This window comes from Symphalangus syndactylus, chromosome 21 (genome assembly GCF_028878055.3).
Source record: "Symphalangus syndactylus isolate Jambi chromosome 21, NHGRI_mSymSyn1-v2.1_pri, whole genome shotgun sequence".
In the NCBI taxonomy this organism is placed as follows: Eukaryota; Metazoa; Chordata; class Mammalia; order Primates; family Hylobatidae; genus Symphalangus; species Symphalangus syndactylus.
The window spans coordinates 32,407,856-32,431,799 of NC_072443.2; the positions used below are offsets into that span (position 1 = coordinate 32,407,856).

The 23,944-nt window shown below is 36.8% G+C and overlaps 1 protein-coding gene across 4 annotated transcripts in view; it reads right to left on the reverse strand.

The window, feature by feature from the left end:
- The window catches only part of MYH15 (myosin heavy chain 15), a 172,999-nt gene that overhangs the window by 143,742 nt on the left and 5,313 nt on the right, over positions 1-23,944 (reverse strand). For all 4 annotated transcript variants that reach the window (XM_055259984.2, XM_055259985.2, XM_055259983.2 and 1 more), the window contains exons 2-5: positions 21,674-22,193; positions 18,493-18,585; positions 13,148-13,276; positions 10,596-10,711 (exon numbers count right to left, since the gene is read on the reverse strand). In XM_055259984.2, the coding sequence (XP_055115959.1) occupies positions 10,596-10,636 (41 nt within the window). In that variant the 5' untranslated portion in view covers positions 10,637-10,711; positions 13,148-13,276; positions 18,493-18,585; positions 21,674-22,193. The remainder of the gene's footprint in view (positions 1-10,595; positions 10,712-13,147; positions 13,277-18,492; positions 18,586-21,673; positions 22,194-23,944) is intronic.

Genomic DNA, 23,944 nt, shown 5'->3' on the forward strand with positions numbered 1-23,944 from the left:
TAAATCTATCACTCAGCACTCATCTCTTTCAATCAGAGCGAGACAATAAATATGGGGATGACGGGGTGCAGAAATTCATTTCACCTTGGCATTTCAGTGCCTTAACTATAAGCAGAAACTCAAATGATGCCTATGAAGTAAATTGTTAAAAGAGTTAAACTCTTTTCATGTTAGCAGTCCTGACACATTTTTAAGTCGGTTTCATCATAATTGATTAGATTCGCTTGAGTTCTTCATCAAGGTACATTATTATGCGTGTTTACTTTCGAAGCCTTCTACTGCTGGGAAGCCATGATGCAAGTAATAAGAACAAATATTAATGTTCCTTTGAGTAAACAAACACTAAGCATCTTTTGACATAGCCTCTTCCATTATTAAAATTGGAGACAATGCCTGAAAATGAGAATGGATTTATCCAGATGTCAACAGCTGAAGGGAAGTATTATCAAGCACTTAAATGATCCCAAACAAGCTGAAACATATGTCTTAAGGCAGTAAATGAAACACATTTGAGTTACGAGGCCCAGTGAATGCCACAAATCTGGGGAAATGCTGCAAGATGCTCCTAATTAGAGACACTACTGGGTAGACAAATGATGCTGATGCTTCCTAGTATTCATGCTGCTGGGATAATCATGTTATGTGCCTTAACTCAGCAAGGCTTCCTCCATAGAAAATCTTAAGTGGTTAGTCTTTAGGCACACATCTACCACCCCTTAACCAGCTACACTACCTGCAATTTATTTATTTATATGCAGCTTATTTCTCTACAAAAGCAGGGGTTTAGGCAGGTTTATCTTCTTCAAAGAGGAATGTTAAAAGGTTGAATTACAAATCAAGAGTATTGCACAAATTATTGATTATTTAAAGAATTTACTTCAAAGAGTGATTATTATTACAGCTATAGGTCTCCAGGCAATGGAGTTTACACTCCTAGATTCTGCTCCCTGCTCCCCTCCCACTGGGATGTGGCTTTTCCTCCCATCCCTCCACAGAAACTGTTCTTTCTAATGATCTCCTAAAGACAAATCCTAATTGTGTGCTTTTCAGTCTCTAATCCTACTCACCCTCTCTGCAGCATTTGACACTCCCTGGTTGCTGGGGTCCCTTCTTTTTCTTCTCTTTCCCAGTTGTTCATTTACTAATCAAAGGTCCATCCACAATAAAAATTGTATCAATGACATTTCTCTTTTGCTCCCTCTTTTCACTAGTTCCTATCTCCCAGCTTTTGCTGGCTCTTTCATCCTTTCCAGAACTACCTTCTCCTACACTTTCCTACCTCCCAATCTCTGATCAAAATGCTGGGTCTCTGCACTGAGCTATTCGCTGTTGATCCAGAGAAGAACTTCTGATTAAATTCTTTTTTTTTTTTTTTTTTGAGATGGAATTTTGCTCTTGTTGCCCAGGCTGGAGTGCAATGGTGCAATCTAGGCTCATCGCAACCTCTGCCTTCTGGGTTCAAGCGATTCTCCTGCCTCAGCCTCCCAACTAGCTGGGATTACAGGTGCCCACCACCATGCATGGCTAATTTTTGTATTTTTAGTAGAGATGGGGTTTCACCATGTTGGCCAGGCTGGGCTTGAACTCCTGACTTCAAATGATCCACCCACCTCGACTTCCCAAAGTGCTGGGATTACAGGTGTGAGCCACCGCGCCCGGCCACCTTCTGATTAAATTCTGTCATGCATTCATTTTAACGTATGTCCTCTTAGGATCTGTGGATTAAAAGAATAATAAGACCTCAAGAAGTTTCCACTCTAATGGACATGGACAACAGAGATATAATCAGTGACTATAATTCGATATGATAAATGCTAGGTACTAGAATAGAGCAATGTACAGGGCCATACAGGTCAAGGAGGCATAACGCTCTCACCTATATTTGTATTTTTAAGAATAATAGTTTACAACTAAAAGGAAGGAATCTTAAACATCCCTGAAATGATACCTTTGGAGACAGTGCCAACATACTGTTTAATAAAAGCAAATCTGAGTTCTGAGTGTATATCACACACCAGGAACTAGGTTAAGTGTTTTATACATAATAACGCTTTTAACTTTACAGTAGCTCTATGAAGGATATATGTAATAACCTTTATTATATGAAAACACTGAGTCTTAGAGAACTAGCAAGTGTTATCTCTAGTTTTAAATCCAGATACATTAAAGTCATTCTTGTTTTCTACTTTGTCCACCTTTACATCCAATCAATTGCCAAGCTCTGCTGACTCTTTCTAAATATCATTCAAAACCATCTCCATCTTTCCATCACCCCTGCCAACATTTGGATCAAGGCCATCATCATTTTTCTGGGGGCTTATTGCTGTATTCTGTCACTTCGTCTCTTGACAACAGCCAATCCAGAATGAAGCCCCCAAGTAGAGAAACACAGTTACTGTATTATCTTATTTAAAATCATTCCGCATCCTATGATAAAAGCCCAACATGTTAACAGAGCCTATAGAGCTCTCCATCCTCTTGCTTGACTGACACCCATACCTCATCTCTCTTGCTGTCTCATCCCCAGGCCTGACCTGGTTGGGGCACTACTAGTAGATGCTAACAGCACTCTCTGACCTCTGGGTGTTCACATGTCATGTGACCCCTGCCGGGAACACTCAGCCCTTTCCCTCATCTGGCTAATTCTTAATCATCCTTTGGGTCTTCAGTAAGCAACATTTCTACAAGAAGGTATTCTCTAGGTTCATTCTGTCAGCTAGATGTGTTCTTAGATTTCTTTGCTACATGCATCATGATAATTTTCATCCTATTTTATTATTATTTGTTTAATTGCCCATCTTCCTAACGAAACATAAGTAATCTGAGGGCAGGACTAGGTCTGCAGCACTCAGAGAAGACTCTAGTTCTTTGGGTAGAGCATTAATAAACACGTAGGAATGAAACAACAAATAGAGCAGACCCATCAGTCTGACTCCTGAGACCTTGCTCTTAAGCATGATGCTATACTTCCTCCTTGGCTGAGCTCCAGCCAGCAAGGAGGCCAATGTTCTTGGTTAGAAAAGCATCTAACCAAGATGCAACATGTCCATACAGGCAACATGTCCTTGGTTTAAAAAGCATCACCACTTCATTTTTAAGTTGGATGAGAAAAATTTAGATTTGTGGTTCAAAAGGAGTATGCTAAGGATAAAAATCAACTAGTATACCATATCAAGAAAACCAGACTGGTAAGGAAAGATTTAAATAAGTAGTTTATTTTTTAAATAAAGGTATTTAAGTCAAAACATCTGAATTGTATTGCTCCAAGATTTTTGAATCCATGGAGTCTTATAACTAAAAGTTCTTTAGTATCAGCTGGTTCATTGCTTCATATTTTACAGGTGAGTATGCAGGGACCAGCAAAATACATGATTGGCTCACATTCACCAACCAGTAACAATGGAGCAGGCTGAAAGTATGGATAGTTTTGAGCAGAGTTGAGAGAAAAATACTGATGATAGATCTGTGAAGAGAAACTGAAGGAAACTAAGATTGAGGGCTATATTTTTGTGCTTCAGAATTCAAGGCAAATAAGCCCTCCCATAAAATACTAGTTAATACCACAGTCACAGAATAAAGATTAGCTCAAATGGAACATTGTCATGATAATATTTCTTAGGGTCAGTGACCCATGATCTGCATAATAGAGTAACACTTACTTTAGAATTGCAGGTGCTGTTATTCAGCACAAAAGACATGCATTAAATATATTTAGTGATTCTAAAAGATGATATATAAATTCAAGGTATTAATTGCATTATTTTCATTGATTTATTGGTTTCATATTTTCTGAACGTTCTTAACTCAGAATAATTATGAGTTTTAACTAAGTACAATTGTAGTCAACATCTTTGCATAATAGATATTCAGATACACTTATCTAAAATAAAACTAGAATATTATGTATTCCAGTTCAATTAAATATAACAATTTTTTGAACATTCAATAAGTGCCAAGAATTGTCAAAATGCTTAGGATACTAGGATAATTAAGATGTGGCTTCTGTTTCAAGATTCAAGTCTAGCAGGGACCAAGATTTGTCAATACAGTTTTCAGTATGACAAGTAAAATAATAGACATACATTCTCCAAAAGATTATACCAAAAGTAAAACAAATTGCTGTTAAAATTCTCACCTCAGAGCAACTATTCTATTCTATGAATACACCATCTTTTTCTTAAAATATTTTGTTTCATATAACAACCCCCATGCGAAAACTACCAGTAAAAATAGCAAATTGTTTTTAATACCTGCTATTCAATGTATTGGTGGAAAAGGGAGAGATAGAAACCTACCTTGGAAAGATCAAAAGAAATAGGCAGACCAGTGCTGAGTCAAGACTTTATACACTCTTGTCAAGGTCAAGGATGACAGCTTCAGTCAATTTTGCCATTGTTTCTAAATTTGTCTACTGGTTTTTAAGAAGTTGAACCCTTGGATCTGGATTTGGCACCCCAAATGTCTCTGAGGCAAGGGTATGAGATGTCAGAAAACGATTCCATTTCTATAACCAAAATCCGCAGACTAATTTAACTCATTCCCCAAATGCTTGCTACATAATAGGATTAGACAATATTAAAAGAGAAGCAGCAACACCCTCTCTGGTGGCATCAATTTTGGAGTCTTGGGCTCTAGTGCTATCTCTCCGTAATTTGGAGCAATTAAGTTAAGGGTCTCAATATTTTCCATATCACCAAGAAAATAGTTAATCATAGATATCTACTGTTTATTTAAGCTATTCTGAGAATACTAAGAAAGAATATTTATTAATGGTGTATTATATTCCAAGTGATTGTTCCAATCAGTTTGCATATGTGAATGCCTCATAACAACCTTATAAGATAGGGTTTATTATTCCCATTTTACAGATGTGGAAACAAAGGCAGAGGTGATAAGCTAGTCATTTTGGGAGACAAGATTTGAGCCTAGATGTTGAGCTTCAAAATCTATTCTTGTAATAATTATAATATACAATTTTTACCTCATACATCTCATATGGTTCTTTAATTTCTTCCCCCCCTCCCAAAAGTGTAATTTTTAAAAGTGTCTTGTCTATCCAAGGAAATGCATTTCTATTTGCCTCTTTCAATATTGAGAAAATTTTCTGAGTGTCTAGGTGAAGCAAACAGCTAATTGATTGCTACAAAAGGGGAGATTAGCCAGTCGACCCTTGACTTTGAATTACTTTCTTAGGATTTATGAGCTTTTTTACAAAACCTGAAAATGTCTCTCTGGAGCAAAGGACTTTCTGAACTTTTTTAAAATGACTTTTGGGAAATGATGTTTAAGTAAAAGGAAACTCTTTGGGTTATAGGAAACAGTTCATGCAATCAGTTCTCACTACTTATGGGTCAGTTCTGCATAACTATTTCCCAGACCAATTTATTAACCATTTCCCACTGAGTAATAAAAGATAATAGACACCTCTACTGAAGCCTATTACAACAGCATTGAGGGCAGAAGTAAACTAATAGGAAATGCTGAAGCAAATACTGTATAATTATACCCAATCAATTTTTACCAAAATGAATCAATATGGCAGTCTAATTGAGATGATCTTTGTTGCTTCTTACAGGAATGTGATTTAATTAGAATCTCCAGTGATTGTAAATGGGTAAACTGAAGTCACCAGTAACCTCACAGAAATCCCAGGCAATATGAGATGAAGCAATAGATACAGCACCGTGGCTGGCTTTTTGTTCACAGGAAATGGACATTAAAGTGCCCTACTTGGCCTTTGGGAGACTGCAAGCCATTTTCAGGTGTGCTTGGGGCCTGAGTAAAAGGGTGTGGTGTTGTGTTCAGACATTTGTAAAAGATTCAGTTCAGATAAAGCAGACAAAACAGTTTAACTTGCATTTCAAGGAGCTCTGAGGATTCAAGATGTTCAGTTGTGGAAGAAACTAACAAGACCGGTTTCAAGAGGGGTTTAGTTTGAAATAAATGAGAGACAGCTGTTAAAAGTAATAAGCCTGTTTCCATTTTTGAAAGGTTGGGAGGGACATGCACTAATAGACTCTGAGGGCAGGTGGTGGGGAGCAAAAGGAGATGTATGTGGTGAAGATGGTGGAAAGACAGAGGGGGACTGTGGTTCTGTCTACAAAAAAAAGAAAAAGAAAAAAAAAATCCCAACAAAGTGCATGAAGCATGATCAGGGAGATTCTGATGTGGCTTAGTGGGTATTTGGTAGCTGACAAATCTAAAGGGTAGATAGGTGTGGTGGCCCTGGAGATTCAAATTTTTCCTAGGGCATCATATTATTATAACCCCAGGAATGTGAAGCAGTGTTACTTCTTCTCTGGGTTGAACAGACAATAAGGATCAAAACAAGGGTCTAAATGTAAAATAAGTGGTGTATTTTAAAACAATCAAGTGAGAATAAGCTCTGTCAATAGTTGCTATATTCAAATGATTGAATCCCATAGAATCTATGGATAACTGACTTGACGACAAAATTAAAGTAACTATTCCCACCATAGAAGCCCCTTTGAAGATTTCTTGCATATTGATGACCACAAGTTGTTCTGCTTCACGTGTAGTTGATCTAGTAGTGTAATTCACAGAACCAAAAGTCAAATGTGAAGTCTTACTAATTGATTAATAATTGCTAAAGAGGAAATATTTTGTAGCGTTTACTATACAGATGCTACGGAACTATTTGAGAGCGAAATAATTCATACGATGGTGTTTTGAGACACAATTTAAAACATCCGTTATTCCTTCCTGTTCCTAATCTCAATAGAAGGGTTGATATCATAAAAGATGTTAGACTGTATTAGGTGATGGAGGGAGGAAAAGAGGGCATCTTCCACACAGATTTGCTACAGATTTACAAAGGAAGGAAAAAATCCTCTCACTTCCAAGGCGCCCATCTTCTTCCTTTACCAATTTTGTTGGTGTGATTTGAGAATGAGAACATTTGTGAAAGGACTTGATGTGTGGATATAAAGTGATAGTTTCATACTTGTTAGAATGTAAGATCATATGCTTCTGATAAGGAGAATTCATTATTAAAGATGTTTGTGATATTTAAATGGGAATGAATTATCAAACAGTATTTACAGTATATTTAAGATTATATGCATAATAAAAGTTCCAAATTGGCTATCTCTGGATGGTGGGATTATGGATTCTTTTAAAAATTATTTTGCAACTCTAAATTTTCTACTCTCCTCTTTCTATAATGAAAATATCATTTTGTGCAATAAAGATTATCTTAAAATAAAATAAGGTGATGGTCAGTATTTCTGGGTATAAATTAGGGTCAGAATTAGATATATATCATACTGAAACATTACAGTATACCTTGTAAATATATGCAATTATTATTTGTCAAATAAAAATAAAATCAAACTTCCAAAAACATTAAAGAATTATGTATATGTTTTTGTATACAAACATATATAATACACCCCTGTACATATATAAATAACATATAATTAATTTTACATATCAAGAAGTTAAACGTGTGATAAAGCTTGGGGTTTTTTTGCTTGCTTTTGTCCTCTTGCTACAGCCCATATTAGATCTTGGATTCTTTTACCCTTCCACTCACATTATCCTTCTTGCTTTTATTCACCCCACACATAATCCAGATTAACAATTTAGGATGTACTCTTCAATATTTTTCTCCGTGCTTATGTGCTCAGGTAAACAAATATACAGACACATCACATATTTTTGTGGGTCGTTTAACAAAATAAGATCAATTATATACAGGCCTCTGTGTCCTAATTCTTCTCACTCAATAATACCTCATTGAAAATCTGTCAAATCAACTGCTACAACTCAAATGCATTATTTTAATGATTCTATGATATTTCATATCATACCATATGTATCATAATTTATTCAACAATTCCCCTATTGACATTTCCAGAGGTTTTTTGCCATTATAAAAAAATGTAATCAGCATCCTTGTACGTGTGTCATTACTCATGATTTTATTTATTTGAGAAAGTGTCCTAGGAGTGGGAATGTTAAGTCAAAGAAAATACACATTTAAAATTCTAATAGATATTGCCAGATTGTTTTCCAAAAAGGCAGTAACAATTAACAATTTCACCAGTCATATATGAAAGCACTTTTTCCTGCATTACTGACAGTAATAGGCCTTTTCATTCTTTATAACTTTTTGACAATCCAATAGGTATAATGTAATATTTCCTTGTTAGTTTAATTTCATTTCTCTGTTAAAGAATTTGAACATCTTTTCGAATACATTTGGATTAGTTCTTGTCTGAGTTGTTTGTTCTGTCTACTTTTTATTTTGTTTATCTTGTCTACTTTTCTATGGGGGTATTTACTTTTTCTTTTCAATTTGCAATTGTTCTTTGTACATTTTGTGTGCTACTCCTATGTCTTTTATTATTAATTTAATTTACCAAATCTATTATTTTTCTTTTGAATTCACTTATGGTAAATTTTGTCTTATATTTTTATACAGTTAAATATGCCTATCTTTTCTTTTTATAACTTAACATTTTTTTGGTCCAGCTTTGGAGGATTATAAACAGTTATATTTAGTCAGTATTTCTTGGTAGTCCTGGTATTAGTTACCAAGGGTAACAAAAACAATAACAAAATTGCCCTTTGCAAGTAGAGTAGTTAGAAACAGAAAAACCTCAAAATAACAATGACTTAAATATGGCAGAAGTTTATTTCTCTCATGAAGTCTGAAAGGAGCTAATCCAGGGCTCCTATGTATACCCCAGTGTAAGGGATCAGGTTTTTTCTGTCTTGATGATCTACTGTTCATGGCTTTCATTCCCCAGGTCAAGGCATGATTCAATATTCTGCTAGAGACCCAGCCATTTTGTTCATTTACACTTGGGAAGAAACAAGAAGAAGAAAAGAAGAGCCACGTCCTTTAAAGATTCAACCCAGAAATTGTCTGCCCTTTCCATTCACATCACATTATCAAGAACTTAATTACATAGTTACACCTAGTTGCAAAGGATGCTTATGTTTTCCTGGCCACTACTGTAAAAAGTCTATTAAATTGTCCTAATTTCAACTAAAGATTGAGGGTTCCAATCTTTCACAGATGGGGAAAATGGATATTGGTCACTGCAATTACTTCAAAATAGTAATTAGCTGACATATTTTAAAACTAACGATTTGGGGTAAAATGATTTTGTGAAGATGTTATACTACTCTAAATAAAACAAATAGATAAATAATGATGAATAACTGAATGAACTCACTTTTAATATTTTTCTAGAGCTCATTTATTTATCTTAACCTCTCTTTTCCAACACACTCTCCAGTAATAATCTTCTGTAGCTACATGGGTACAGATGTTTCAGCAGATAATGCCTACTTATTTGGAAAATTTCCATCAGCCAGAATGACCCAGCACATTGCATTGCTCAGTTTCATTAATTGCTTATCTCACACATCTGATGGTCTTAGCAATCTAGAAACTTCCCTCGTGAACCTGGTAAAATGATAAATGAAAGAATCAATTGGGCCAAAAAGACTCTCCAGCTAGAAGGATTAATGCTACTGGGTGTTTTTTAACGAGTGGCTGTGTTCAAATGAGTAACTTCTGTTTAGATACTCTCAACGTCTACCCTATTTTTAATAAGATTACACATTGAAAAAAATATAATACATTTTAACAGATAATGATGGCGGCAAAGCAGATGCCATGACTTATAATGTGGGTTGTTATCTATCTGCTGTTTGGACCCGAGCAATACATTTCAAAATACATTTCACTGATGTCTGCTATATATTAAAATTAATGCAGACTTTTTGAGCAAATCAGATCTCTAATTTTGAAATAAATTATCTGTATTATTAAATAAATGGTCTGAAATTAGAATTAAGGGCATATAGTAGGCAAACAAACATCTTTGATTTTATTCTTTGATCATGTCTAGTAGTGATATGGAAAAAAAAAAGGGAAGAAATATCCTGTTCTGAGCTGCTCATTTATAATTCCAATATCTGTGAAAACTCCCGGGTCTGTCATTCAGAAGGACAATTTCTTCCCTCATGATTGAAACTGAACTCAAATGTGCCAAATGGGCCAATAAAGCTAGACTTTTATACAGTGATGCTTCGATAAACAAAATCACCATGCAGCACTTTATTAATCAATTCATGCCACCAACAAGTACATTAAAATGACAACTTATGCAAATTAGAGCTACCTAATTTTCCAGCTGTGAGGCATGTATTTCCACATAGAGCTTCTATTAGTCTTCACTAAACTGAAGAAGATAAAGTTGTCAACTCCGAAATTTATTTTCCCTGTTCCCAGTTTCCCTGTTTGCTTCCTTTTTTTATTTCTGTTCTCTCACTTGTGAGGGTAATGCTCTCTGATCTATTCACAGGTTTCCAGTCAGTTCAGCTCATGATTTGTTTATTGAGCCTGTCACAGAATGAGCACTGGTGGGTCCCTGCCCTCAGGGAGCTTGTGCTCTAGAGCAGAAGTCAGACCTGTGTTAGACCCCTGATAGTTACTTGAAACAGGCCAATAATAATTGCATTCAGATGTTTTCCAGTGATTTTCATTTTAAAAAGTATAAATTAGAATAGATTTTAAAATATCCATCCATTAACACTTACTACTTGCCATCACTCACATGTTTTCTCCAGTGGAAGGGTCTGGCTGACACTTTCTCATAAACTGCAGCCCATCTGATCGATGTTGCAAGCCTTATTAAGCCTTGACTTTAATGAACATGAGTCCTGTATGTGGCTGAGGAAAAGAATGAGGAATGATGTTTTGGTTGACTTATTTCCATCAAAAAGAATTGAAAAACAGATCAAACGCAGTGAGTTAAAATTTATTTATATTTATCTGTAGCTAATCCACTTTGAAGAGCTCTCACCTATGTTCTTACATTTCAATATTCTTATTTCTAGTTGTAGAGCTCAAAAAGTTTTCTCCTTTCAGTTGTTCTTAAAATTTAGTGTGCATCAGAATTATTTAGAGGGTTTGTTAAAACACAGATTGCCATGTGCCACTCCCATAGTTTCTGATTCAGTAGATCTTGGATAGGGCCTGAGAAGCTGCATTTGAACAAGCTCCCTGTTGGTGCTACTTGTCTGGGGGATCTCACTTTGAGAACTACTGTGCTAGACTAGAGGAATTTTCCACCACAGTAAGCAAGCAGGAGGATTCTGTTTAGCCACCAGGGATTACTGAATTCTCATCAGATCTGCCTACTCAGCCAGCCCTACAAAGCAGCCTCAATTAACCTTTCTCTGGTGACCCAGACACTGGCATTCCGCAGCCCTTCTCCATAGTCCAGGAGAGGCAAATCTTGCTCCTCCCATGCACTTTTCACGTCTGCCTGAAAACATCCTTCACCACCTCTCATTGTAAAGGACTCTCAGCTATAGACAGTTATATGTTTTATGAGACAATTTATGTTATTCTAATAGAGTTTAATTATTTTTTTAAAAAAAATCATCTCCTATCTCACCCCTAAGAAGTTATTTGCAATGCATTTCCATGATTCCTATTTTGTGTTGACCATGTCTCTGAATTTCTCAGTATCTACACTAGTCAGATCAATTTTAGGTTTGAAAAATATGTCACCATAGACAAACTCTTATGGCTTATCAAGGAGCTTAGAGGTTAAGAGTGGGCTCTGAAGTCAGGCTGCCTGAATGTGAATCATAACTCTGTTCTTGTCTAACTAGGTGATGCTGAGCAATTCTTTATTCTCTCTGGGCTATAGTTTTCTCATCCATAATATGCCTTCATCTTAATCTGTTTTGTTTTGCTATAGCAAAACACCACAGACTGAGTAATTTATAAAAACAGAAACTTATTTCTTACAGTTTTGGAAACTGCGAAGTTCAAGGTTGAGGAGTCTGTATCTGGTGAGGGACTTCTTGCATAATTATCCCTTGGTGGGGGACTGAGAAAAAGGTGGATGGGGAACTCAACTTTTTATAAGAACCCACTTCCTTATAACAGTATTAATCCATTAATGAGGGTGAAGCCCTCATGACCTAATCGCCTCTTAATACTGTAACAATGGCAATTAAATTTCAACATGAGTTTTGAAGGGGATGCATATTCAAACCATACCAGTCTACCTCATAAGGTTTTCATTTTAAATACAATAATATCTGTAAAATATTGAGAAGAGCACTCAGAACAGATAAGGTATTTAATAACTAGAAAAAAATAAGTATTGCAAAATAACTGTGATTATATTGGGGGCATATATAAGTAGAATTTGATTCAGCTTCTTAATAATAAAGAATGGCCATATCATGGGAAGACTAATAGGCAGGCATAAGGTATGATGGATTTCTTTGAATCTTAAACTTCTTGCAATAGTCTTCTTGGTAAAACAGGTGAGATTACAGACCACTAAAATCTGGATGATGGTTGGGTTTTTCTGCACTCTGCCATGGGTTTTACATGGTTTGATAAGGAATTTTGTCTTTAATTGACCTAATTTAGGTGTATGAACATGTATCTGAATTCAATCCAAAAGCAGTAAACTCCCACTGAGTGTGCAGAAAGATGATCTAAGTTCTTGTGTTTACACAGGACTCTATGTGCTGGGTACTATTATTGTCTTCTATTTGTAGATGAGGAATTGAGGCTTGGAAAAGAGAGATGACTACACAAGGTCACAGTGCTAATTAATACTCAGCAGAACCAGTACTCCAACTCATACAGTCTGACACTATAGACGGTGCTCTTAACTATTCTGACTTTTTGCCTTAGGGTTGGTCTCAGAGAAAACTACTCTCAGTAAATAATTAGAATTCAGGTAACTCTGGTATCAACAAAAATAGAGAAGGTGACACGTCATACTCCATCCCACTAAGTGCAGAGAGGAAATTCAGTGGAAAATTTCAGCACCATGACCCTTGGTGTCTGAGAAAAGGGAAGTGAGAAGTTGTGTGTTGGGGACTGGACACAAGAGCACACAGAATGAAATCACATGAAGTGTTTTACCATCTGGATTTTTAAAAAGAAGACTGGCTACATTTATGTCATATAATGATCACTCAGAAATTACATCATAGCCTATTTTTATACTATCATATAGTAATTGGTGTGCTGCTGATTAAGACCATCAAGAATAAAATTCTAGGCTCCTACTGTCAGGCTATTCAGCATTCTGTTAGACAAATTACAAACATATGCTGGGAGTCCACTCACCATGATCTTTTTGGTAAGATGAGGTAAATACAATTAAAATGATCATATGAAGCAGAAATGACCTAAACTGAGGATCAGATGAGAGAATGATAGCCAGAAAGACAACATTATGTTGACAGCATGGGAAATCTGTGAATAAAGAGGTGGAAACATGCAAGATATATTTAGTCATTGTGCCTGGAACGGAAATAATTTCAAAATTCAGACTGAGAGCACATAGTGGAAGGCTTTGGCTGTCTCGCTAAGGAGTGTAGATTTTATTCTATATTTCAAAACATTCTTTTAAGGCAAAACACATTTTTTCAAACAAACTCCAATATAGGTCTCTTGACTGAGACATTTGCTTCCAACAAGCTGGGGAAACAGGGAGTAGATTTATCCCCCTACCTAAAACAACTTAAAAAAAAAAAAAAGCACAGAACATATGATACAATGGGTTTAAGTAATTGATTAGTAAACAAAAAGGACAATGACCCCTGAAAGAGGGGAGCAAACAAGGCGAGCCCCATGACTGCCTCAGCTTGAAGAGTTTCCAGGACATAACACAGGGAGTTTTCAGACCATGACCAGCAACCTCTTTGAGTTAAGGAGATGAAGATAGCAGTCTGTAGTGGCCAAGATGGCTAGAGTTTATAGAGCAGAGTACTGGATAGGAGAGAGCTGCTCAGAGAGAGCTCTGGGGAACTGCAGAGGATCCTTATCAAGTCATCAGTAGAGTAGTGATCTGTGAATGTGTATGAGGAAAGGACCACCCAAATAAATTAGAAGAAATGTCCTTGGAGCCCTTTAGAAATAGTTTTTGTTCCTGTAAGCCAGAGTTGAAAACTTCATACTTCATGGGGAATCAGGAAGTGTATTCACAAGGGTTTCATGTCAATAGTGGAGATTAGCCCTAAACTAAACACTGCTCTTGTCCTTTCTAGCAAAACTTAAAAATCCAAATGGAAAGAATCAGTTTCCAAGTAACTTAACTGCAACTCAGAACAAAGCTCGAAGATATTTATAGGAATACAAATATATCTACCACCTAACAAGCCAGAATTCACAATGTCTGGCATCTAATTAAAAATTACCAGGCAGAAAAGGCTATATACTGTTTGACAATTGTATGACATTCTTGAAAAGGCAAAACATGGAGACAGTGAAAATATCAGTGATTTCCAGGGAGTTGTGAAGAGGGAGAGATAAATAGGTGGAGCACGGGGGATTTTTTAGGGCAGTGAAACTTATCTGAGTAACACTATAGTGGTGTGAATATATTTGTCCAGACCCATAGGATGTACAATACCAAGAGTGAACCCTAATGTGAACTATGGACTTTGAGTAATAATAATGTGTCAGTGTAGGTTCATCAATTACAAGAAGTGTACTCTGGTGGGGATGTTGATAATGGGTGAGGCTATGCATGTCTAGGGACAGGGGAGTATATGGAAAATCTCTGTATTTTCCTCTCAATTTTGCTGTGAACCTAAAACCGCCCTAAAAATACTTAAAAAATTACCACACATTCAAAGAAGCAGAAAAATACAGCTTAAATGAGCAGAAAAGTCCAATCAAAACGGACCTAGAAATTACACAGATGATGGAATGAGTAGATGAAAACATCACAATAGTTATTATAACTGTATTTAATATATTCAAGAAACCATAGGAAATCTTGAATACAATAAGTAGAGCATGGAATAGCTGTTCTGGTTCAAGAAGTGTTGACCTCAAGATGAGCACTATCATGGGGTTCAGTGAAGCACAATTTGAGAATTATTGCTGTAAGTTATTGGAAACTATTGAAGGCTTTTCAGCAAAATTTGGCTTAAAACTAGTGGTATTTTACAAAGATTGAATGGGTAGTAGGATGCAGGACAGAACTCATGAATGAGTGAGAATGAGACCAAAGATTTCAGGCAGGTGGTAACCATAATACAACAGAGAAATGAGAAGTTTTGACCTAAAACCAGTGGGAATACAAAGAAAGATCTTATTATTTTTAAAATTAATGTGTATGATAACATGATGGATTCCAGAGAAGCCGGTGGGACCCCAGGGAGAGTTCTCTTTCCTTTGTGACGGGCAGGGTGTGCTTGAATGACTTCTTTCCAAGAGAGTGGCCTGTGCGTTGGAAAGTGTCATGGTTCCTGCGGCATCTGGTGAGTTCTCACTGGCACTTGAAACTCTGAGGGAGAGGGTGTAAATCTCCTGCTGGGCCATACCCATATTTGCAGCAGGTCTCCAAGGTCAATAGCCTGTGATATGCTGGAATAATGTAAGTAAGGGAGAATATTTCTAAAATATTATAAAAATAAAGGAGTATCACGAGGTCAGGAGATAGAGACCATCCTAGCTAACACAGTGAAACCCTGTCTCTACCAAAAAAATACAAAACAATTAGCTGGACATGGTGGTGGGCACCTGTAGTCCCAGCTACTTGGGAGGCTAAGGCAGGAGAATGGCGTGAACCCGGCAAGCAGAGCTTGCAGTGAGCTGAGATCGCGCCACTGCACTCCAGCCTGGGTGACAGAGCGAGACCCCATCTCAAAATAAATAAATAAGTAAATAAAAATAATAAAAAAATAAATACTTTATTACTAAGAACACCTATTAGCAACAGGTCTTGCCATTTGAAAAATTAAAACTTGACACTTAGAGAGGTTACGTAATTATCCCAAGGGCACAATATTACAGTAGAAACGGAAAGAGGTAAAAACTGAAAAACAACTGTCAGATTTGTAGAAGTCCACTCACATCTTAGAATAAGGAATTTTTAGGGAAGCACTGGAAGGGAGGGGAACATGGGGAGAAAGTAGTTGAGCTTTTCTCAAGAAAGAGAAAAGAGAAGAGATCAAAATTAAAATAGAACATTTTCCCTATATAAAGATTCTAAATGATGTCATCTGTGATGGTTAAATTTTTGTCTTGACTTGAGTGGGCCACAGGATGCTCAAATATTTGGTCAAACATTATTCTTGGTGTGTCTGTGAGGGTGTTTCTGGACGAGATTAACATTCAAATTGGTAAACTGAGTAAAGCAGATTGGTCTCACTAATATGGGTAGATCTTATCCAATAAAAAAAATCTGAATAAAGCAAAAAGGCTGACCTTCTGAGAATAAGAAGGAACTCCTCCTGCCTGACTCCTTAGAGCTGGGACATCAGTCTTTTCTGGTGTTTGGACTCTGACTAAAACATTGGCTCTTTTGAGTCTCTATTCTTCCAGCTTTCAAACTGGAACTTACACTGTCAGATCTACTGGTTCTCACACTGAAACTACACATTGGCTCTCTTGTATTTCCATCTTGCCAACTGAAGATATTTGGACTTCTCAGCCTTCATAATCATGTGAGTCAATTTCTTGTGAGAAATCTCACTCTTGCTCTCTCTGTACACACATACAACACACCCTATTGGTTCTGTTTCTCTGCAGAACCTTGACTAATATGTCATCTTAGAAGGAGTATCCTACTATTGATTTAGGAAGTACTGTAGTTCTTTAAGATAAGATCAAGGGTATGCAACCCTTGTTGTTTAAGAGAAGGCAGTAAAATTAAAGGTCAGAGGTGTACCAGGGAATAACATCAAGGCCATGCCTATCTGGATGATGAACTCATCAAGAATAAGTATACTGCCAAACCAATATATTGGCTACTGAGCCTGTAGTTCCACTTTACCATGTTTCAACAACTGGTAACTAATGTATTCAGGGTTGAAACATGATGACAGTGATTATGATGATAGAGTTCAATGAAATAAGGTTTTCTATGGGTCAGGGTCCTTATTTACGAGATAAATTTGTTGTTCCTAGTCTCAAATTATGTATCTTTTGGGACTGTATTTTCATTTGATTCAGATATATTTTTAAAAACAATAAAAGCTTTTTTTTTTTCCATGAGTATTGAGCAGGAGGATAGGCAAAATGGGTGAGACCAAGTTTGCTCTGAAGAGCAGACTGTCTGAGAAGGTCCCAACAGAATGCAGTAGAAAGAAGTTCAGGCAGAAGTGCATGCCAGAATTTCAGGGAAGTCTGGCACAAAGGCGGGGCAATAAAAACACCAAATTAATGCTCAGAAGACCTGATCTCCCCTAATTATCAATTATTTACTAGCTCTAGGAGCCTGGGCAGTTTACTTAATCCTTCCAAGTCTTAGATTTTCTGTAATTAAATTATTGAATTAAATTAAAATGTGACCACCATGCTCACCTGATAATTTTTGATGATCAAACAAGAGAATTTGTAAAAAGATTAAGGTAGTTAGTTAAAGGTAAAATCCTATACAAATATTGGTTATGATGATCAACCAGGGAGAGATACACTGGAATCTCCAATGGGCAAGCAAAAGGTTTCAAAGTATAGGGTAAGATGCCAAACTGTGAGGAGGGAGTTGGGACTACATTTCTTGAAAGACTTGGTTACTACATAGGACCTTAATCATGGAGGAATTGGGGTTCTGTAAAGGAAACCAGAATACATGTGGTCAGGAATCCATTTATTAGGACTTGGTTTTAATTTAGGATTTGATTAAAAGACGAAAGCCTAGGTAATGGAATCTGGACATACAGCTACAACTGGCTAGTCAGCAAGTTCAACAACGTGAAACTTCTACCCTGCCTTCCCCTGCAGGGGGCTTAAATACCTCCAGATAAAAGCCAGGACTGACCTCAGAATATTGAGTGAGGCTGAATCTATAGATGAAGGGAAACAATGTACAACCAAGTAGATCTTTACCATAAGCATTTTTTAAAAAATACTCTTAAAACGATTGGCTTATACATTTGAAGAGCTTTTTTGAAAGATTCCTGCTTTCCATTCATGGGTCACTATCAGGCATTTCTTGTCATTAATCTAAGGAGTCCTGTGAAATACATGAGCCTTCTCCAGCTGCTGCACAAATGATTGCACTGCTCAGAAACAGAATTCTAATGAGATGCCTAGGTTTTTAAAGAAAGCTGAATGATAGTAATCACTAGGGCTCACATCAGAAAACTCCAATTGCATATTATAATAAACCCAATGTCAGCCATATTAATTCATTTATCTTGAAAATAGAAAATTAGACCAGCCTATTTGATAGTATATTTTCTTCTAATATTTTTCTCCCTAGAAGGATGTCTCACGAATGCTCTATCAAACCAATGACATTTAAAGCTAAATTAAAACTATTTGGTCTTTCATAAATCAAAAAAAAGTGAAGTATTCAATTATTATTAAGCCAGAAACTGGTTTAATTTTGTCTCAATTTTTATCATAAAGTCATATGGTAAAAATAGTCTCGTAATTGTCTTCTTTACAAGTTGTTTCTGAAGCTTAAGAAAAATGATACAAGAAATCATTAGGTCAGATTCAGTGGTTCATACCTGTAATCTCAGCACTTTGGGAGATCAAGGCAGGAGGAGCACTTGAGGCCAGGAGTTCAAGACCAGTCTGGGTAATATAGCGAGATCACATCCCTAAAAAAAAAAAAAAAAATTTTTTTTTTAATTAGTTGGGTGTAGTGGGATGCACCTGTAGTCCTAGCTACTTGTGAGGCTGAGGCAGGAGGATCACTTGAGCCCAGGAGGTTGAGGCTGCAGTGAGCCATGATCAAACCATTGCACTCTAGCCAGGGTGAGAGTGAAACATTGTCTCTTAAAAAAAAATCATTAAACCAAGACGAAAATAAAACTTCACTGTTTCTTTCTGAGAAGGCAACTTTTGATGATGTGCTTGGTATTTCAGTTCTTCTGTATTCCCACTTGGTGGAAATTTAACATAACACACAGCTCCTCACAACATCCGACACCAACTGGGGTCTATTATCTCAAAATAGGTGTGGAAGAACACAACACAGCATTGGTATTGTAGGACAGCAAATTTCAAAACATGGTTCCCAGATCAGTGCCATTAACATTGCCTGGGAACTTGTTAGAAATGCAAATTCTTGAGCTGTCCCAGACCTACTAAATTAGAAAATCTTGAGTAGGGGTGTCTTAGTTCCATCTGGGCTGCTATAGTGAAATACCACGGACTGGGTGGCTCATAAACAGCAGAAATTTATTTCTCACAGCTTTGGATGCTGAGAAGTCCAAGATCAAGGCACCAGCAGATTTGGTGTCTGATGAGGGCCTGCTTTCTGCTGCATAGATGTCATTTTCTCACTGTGTCCTCATGTGGTAGTGGGGGCATAGGTCCCTCTTGAGCCTTTTTTATAAGGGCACTAATCCCATTTATAAGGGCTCCACTCTCATGACCTAGTTACCTCCCAAAGGCGCCACATCCAAATATCATCATATTGGGAGTTAGGATTCAACATATGAATCTTATGGGAATGCAAACATTCAGTCTATAGCAGTGAGTCTGGTGGGTCCCAGTAATCTGTAGTTTAACAAGACCTCCAAGATTTTAATATACACCCAAATTTGAGAACCACTAAGGAGATTCTAACAATGTGAGAGCCTAGTAAAAGCTATAGAGTGTTTTCTGGGAGGTTTTGTACACTAAGGTAAGTATATTGAGAAATAATGTTAACTGTTTTGACTTATTATTTGATCTTCTTATAGTTAATAAAACAGGCCACCCCCCAAAAAACAAAACAAACAAAAACCACACACACATCCAACTCTGACATGAATATTCGCTAACCAAGATGTCCCCTAACTTGCAACTCAGAATAGTTGGTAAGGGTTATTTATATGCATATTGACATTCCCTTTTTTGTTTTTGTTGCTGGACAAATTGCATTAGAAAAACAATTGCATGTTTAGGCAGGGCGAGGTGGCTCATGTCTGTAATCCCAGCACTTTGGGAGGCCGAGGTGGGTGGATCTTCTGAGGTCAGAAGTTCGAGACCAACCTGGCCAACATGGCAAAACCCCATTTCTAAAAATGCAAAAACTAGCCAGGTGTGGTGGCACATGCCTGTCATCCCAGCTATTTGTGAGGCTGAGGCAGGAGAATCACTTGAACCTGGGAGGCAGAGGTTGCAGCCAGCCAAGATGTGCTACTGAACTCCAGCCTAAGTGACAGAGTGAGACTTTGTCTCAAAAAAACAAAACAATTGCATGTTTAAGACAGAAAGGAGGAGGAAAAGGGGGTTGATGACATTTGTATCTATTTTCTTTTATTAGAAAAACAGTTGTTCAAGAACATCACTCCACTCTGCAGATTTCTACAGCTCATTGGCAAAAACCATGTCTTGAGACAATGCCTAGCATCAACGGATGTTGGAAAAGCAAAGGCAGAATCTTATTTCTCACACTGTAAAGTTTATAGTTCTTTAAGAAAGAACTCATACAGGTAAGGAGGGGAGAAAGGTGCTAACATTCATAATGGGTAAATCTATAGAATTACAAATAGGGGATGCCACTCAGGGTTCTACCAAGGGGGAATGGCCCAGGTGGCCATAATGAAAGTAAGTATACAAGCAGCATCTTTGAGCTTCAGTGACAAAAAAGTAAGTGGGGTGTGTCAAGTAGAATCTAAGTCACCAAGTTTCCAATAAGGGGCCTTCCCATACACCTTCAAACAACCATATTAGAATGTACATTTATGGGATTCCTCAGCATTTATCACTTGCCCCCCTCCTGGAAGTAAGAACTTATTGGCCTGGCAAAACTTGGGAGACCCTCCTATCAAGGAACACAGCATCCTGGTGACAAGGTTACTGTTTGAAAACAGATAGTGCAGATCTATGTCTCTTTCTTTTGAAGCTATTTCTAAGTGAAACATATTCTCCTTCCTCAGCTACTTCTCCCATGTGGCAAATACACTGGATAGTTCTCTTCAGAGTAGGAATGTATTTAGTGCTCTCTCCCTGCAATTGGATGGGGAAATTCAAATTGAGTTAGGAGAGGCAGGCTTGCCAATTTGAGAAATCCACCCTTTCTATTATAAAGCTAAATCTTATTTTGACTACTTTTATGTTTTTATTTTTAATTGATTATAACTTACAGAGATGGGAGCATGTGTGATCATTCCTCTAAATCTCTAACAAAGAAAGAGTAAAGTCATAGGGAGGACTGTACAACCAAAACAGCCACACACTCTCCTGAGAGGACACACAGTCCCATATATATCACCTCATTCATGGGTGATGTTTATTCCTCTTTAGGCTGAATCATTCTACCCCTCAGAAATCTTGTGCTATAGTCTAAATATGTCCCCCAAAATTCATATGCTGAAATTTAATTGCCAATGTATTAATAATAGTATTAAGAGGGAGGGCCTTCAGGGTGATGATTAAGACATGAGAGCAAAGTCCTCACAAATGGGATACATGAAATATTTTATCCATATAAAAGAGGCTAGAGGGAACTAGCTAGATCTTTTGCCCTTCCACTTTCTGCCATGTGAGGACACAGCAACAAGGCACCATCTTAGAAGAAGAGAGCAGCCCTCATCAGACACTGAACATGTTGGCCCTTTGATCATAGACTTCCCAGACTCCAGAACATAGTTTACAAATTACCTAGTCTGTTTTGCTATAGCAGCACACATGGACTAAGATATCCTGTAACCTAAATACTGGCCTACAAAGTTAACCACTATTAATATAGCTTACCTTAGACAGCAGATAAATGGGAGACAGGAAAAAACAAAGAAAAATAATTAAAATGGGAAGAAAATAATACATAGCCCACTTCAAAGTTGGGATAAAATATGCATAATTACTACAGTCTCGTTTCTCAAAGCGGGCATGAGATCATCGCTGATATTTCTGTCTTCTTGCACTATTCATTCTGTCCCTTTCCCCTTGGCAAACACTTCAGTTGGTCAGTTTGTTCCTTGGTGGAACGATCCAAACTGTCATTTCTGAAAGGCCTGGGTCCATTAGCAGTTAATGTAGTTTTCCATTGATTTTCATCCCAGACCTAGGAATACTAAGAGGTGCTCCAGAGGTTCTCCTGTGTTTCAGGCATTCTTCTTACTGCTTCCGTTGTGTATCGTCATTCATCCTAGCTAGTTGACAAACTCCTCCTTTCCTGATGGTTCAATATCAGAAGCTCCAAGTTGTTAGATGCCAGACTGAGCTTCCAGTTTAAGGAAATCTTTATTGTATCTCTTGGCAAAAGAATTTCCTACTTGGGTAACCGGAAACTCTAATCCAGCAGAGCCTAATGTCAAGAACAGGAAGCTGAAATTCTGCCTGATCAATGAGACTAGAGGAGCTCATCCTCCTTGAACATAAAGCATTTGATAAATATTTTAAATTCTTTCAAACTAAGAAGTAAACCTCTTTAATTTCATAAGGCATTTCTAAGAAAAACATCAATTATATTTAATTGTGAAATGTTAACATCATACACTTCAAGATTGGGAAGAAGATAAAAAATGTCTATTCAAAGCAAAATTTTATTGCAGGTCCTAGCTGCTGTAATGAAGTGACAGAGAAATGAAAATCATAGAAATTTGAAATAAAGAAATAAAACTATCACTGTTTTGTGGACAATGAGATGTATATATAAAAGTTCCCTTTAATTTCATAATTTATGAGATTGAGTTTATCAAGTTGGCTGGTTGAGGTGTCTTAGTCTGTTTTGTGTTGCTATAACAGAATACCAGGGACTGGGTAATTTATTAAAAAAAGACATTTCTTACAGTTCTACAGACTAGGTAATCCAAGGAAACCACATTTGGTGAGGGTCTTCTTGCTGCACATCACCCCATGGCAGAGAGTGGAAGGGCAATGGAAGGTGAGAGAAAGAAGGCAAGATGGAACTGTTCTTTTGTAACAAGCCCACTTTCTTGGTAACACTAATCCATTCATGAAGGCAGAGCCCTTATGTCCTAGTCACCTCTTATTAGGCCCCACCTCCCAACACTGTTGCATTGTGTACTAAGTTGCCTACACATGAACTTTGGGGAAACATTCGAACTATAACACAAAGTTAATATACAAAAGTCAACTGTGTTTCAATTTAATAAATTTAGAAAATAAAAATTTAAAGCAGCTCTCATATTATTGAGTGAAAGAAGACACAAATACATACTAATGAGTCCATATATATAAAGCTCAAAAGCAGGTGAAACAATACTGTAGTGTTAACACTACCTTACTTAACTTTGAGGAGGAGGGAATGATAGAGGTTTAGCAGGGACATGAGGTGGACTTTTGACTTGGGTAGCTGTTCAATGTTATATATACGGGAAACATGTGTTGTGCACTTTTCTACATGTGTATATTCTTCACAATATTTTAAATAAATAAAGCAAGCAACTATGTATTAGCAGATAGAAAAATGATAAAGTAACAGATCTAATACCTGGTTATTTAAAATAAATAAATAGATAAACTTCTGGCTGATTTAAAGCAGAATAAAAAGTGAAAAAGTCAATTATATAAAATAGGAAAATATAATTTATGGGTAACTACAGAACCAAGGACAGTAAAAGCTTATCAGTATACTTACTTGTTCAAATATATGCAAAATAAATACCTGGAATTAAATAAAATTCTAAAAATATAAGTGAACACAATTTAGAGTAGAGATAATATTATCTGAACAAACCAATTAGCACAGAAGAAATATAGACAGTTTCCTGGCTGTACCCTCTTCTACCCCCAGAAAGCCCATACCTAGATTGTTTCACAGGTCAGTTCTACTAAATCTTTAAAGAACATAAGCCTCCAACTCTGCTTACATTTTATACAGGAGCATAAAAAGTAAGTTAAATACTCTTAATTCTTTTTAAAGCTAGAACAATATCAAGCCCTGACAAAGACTGCCCACATGAGCACCCACAAAATAAAATGTATCTCACTTATATCCATGTGAAATTCCTAAATATTACCAAACAGAACCTAAAGCACACTAAAAAAATCCATGATACA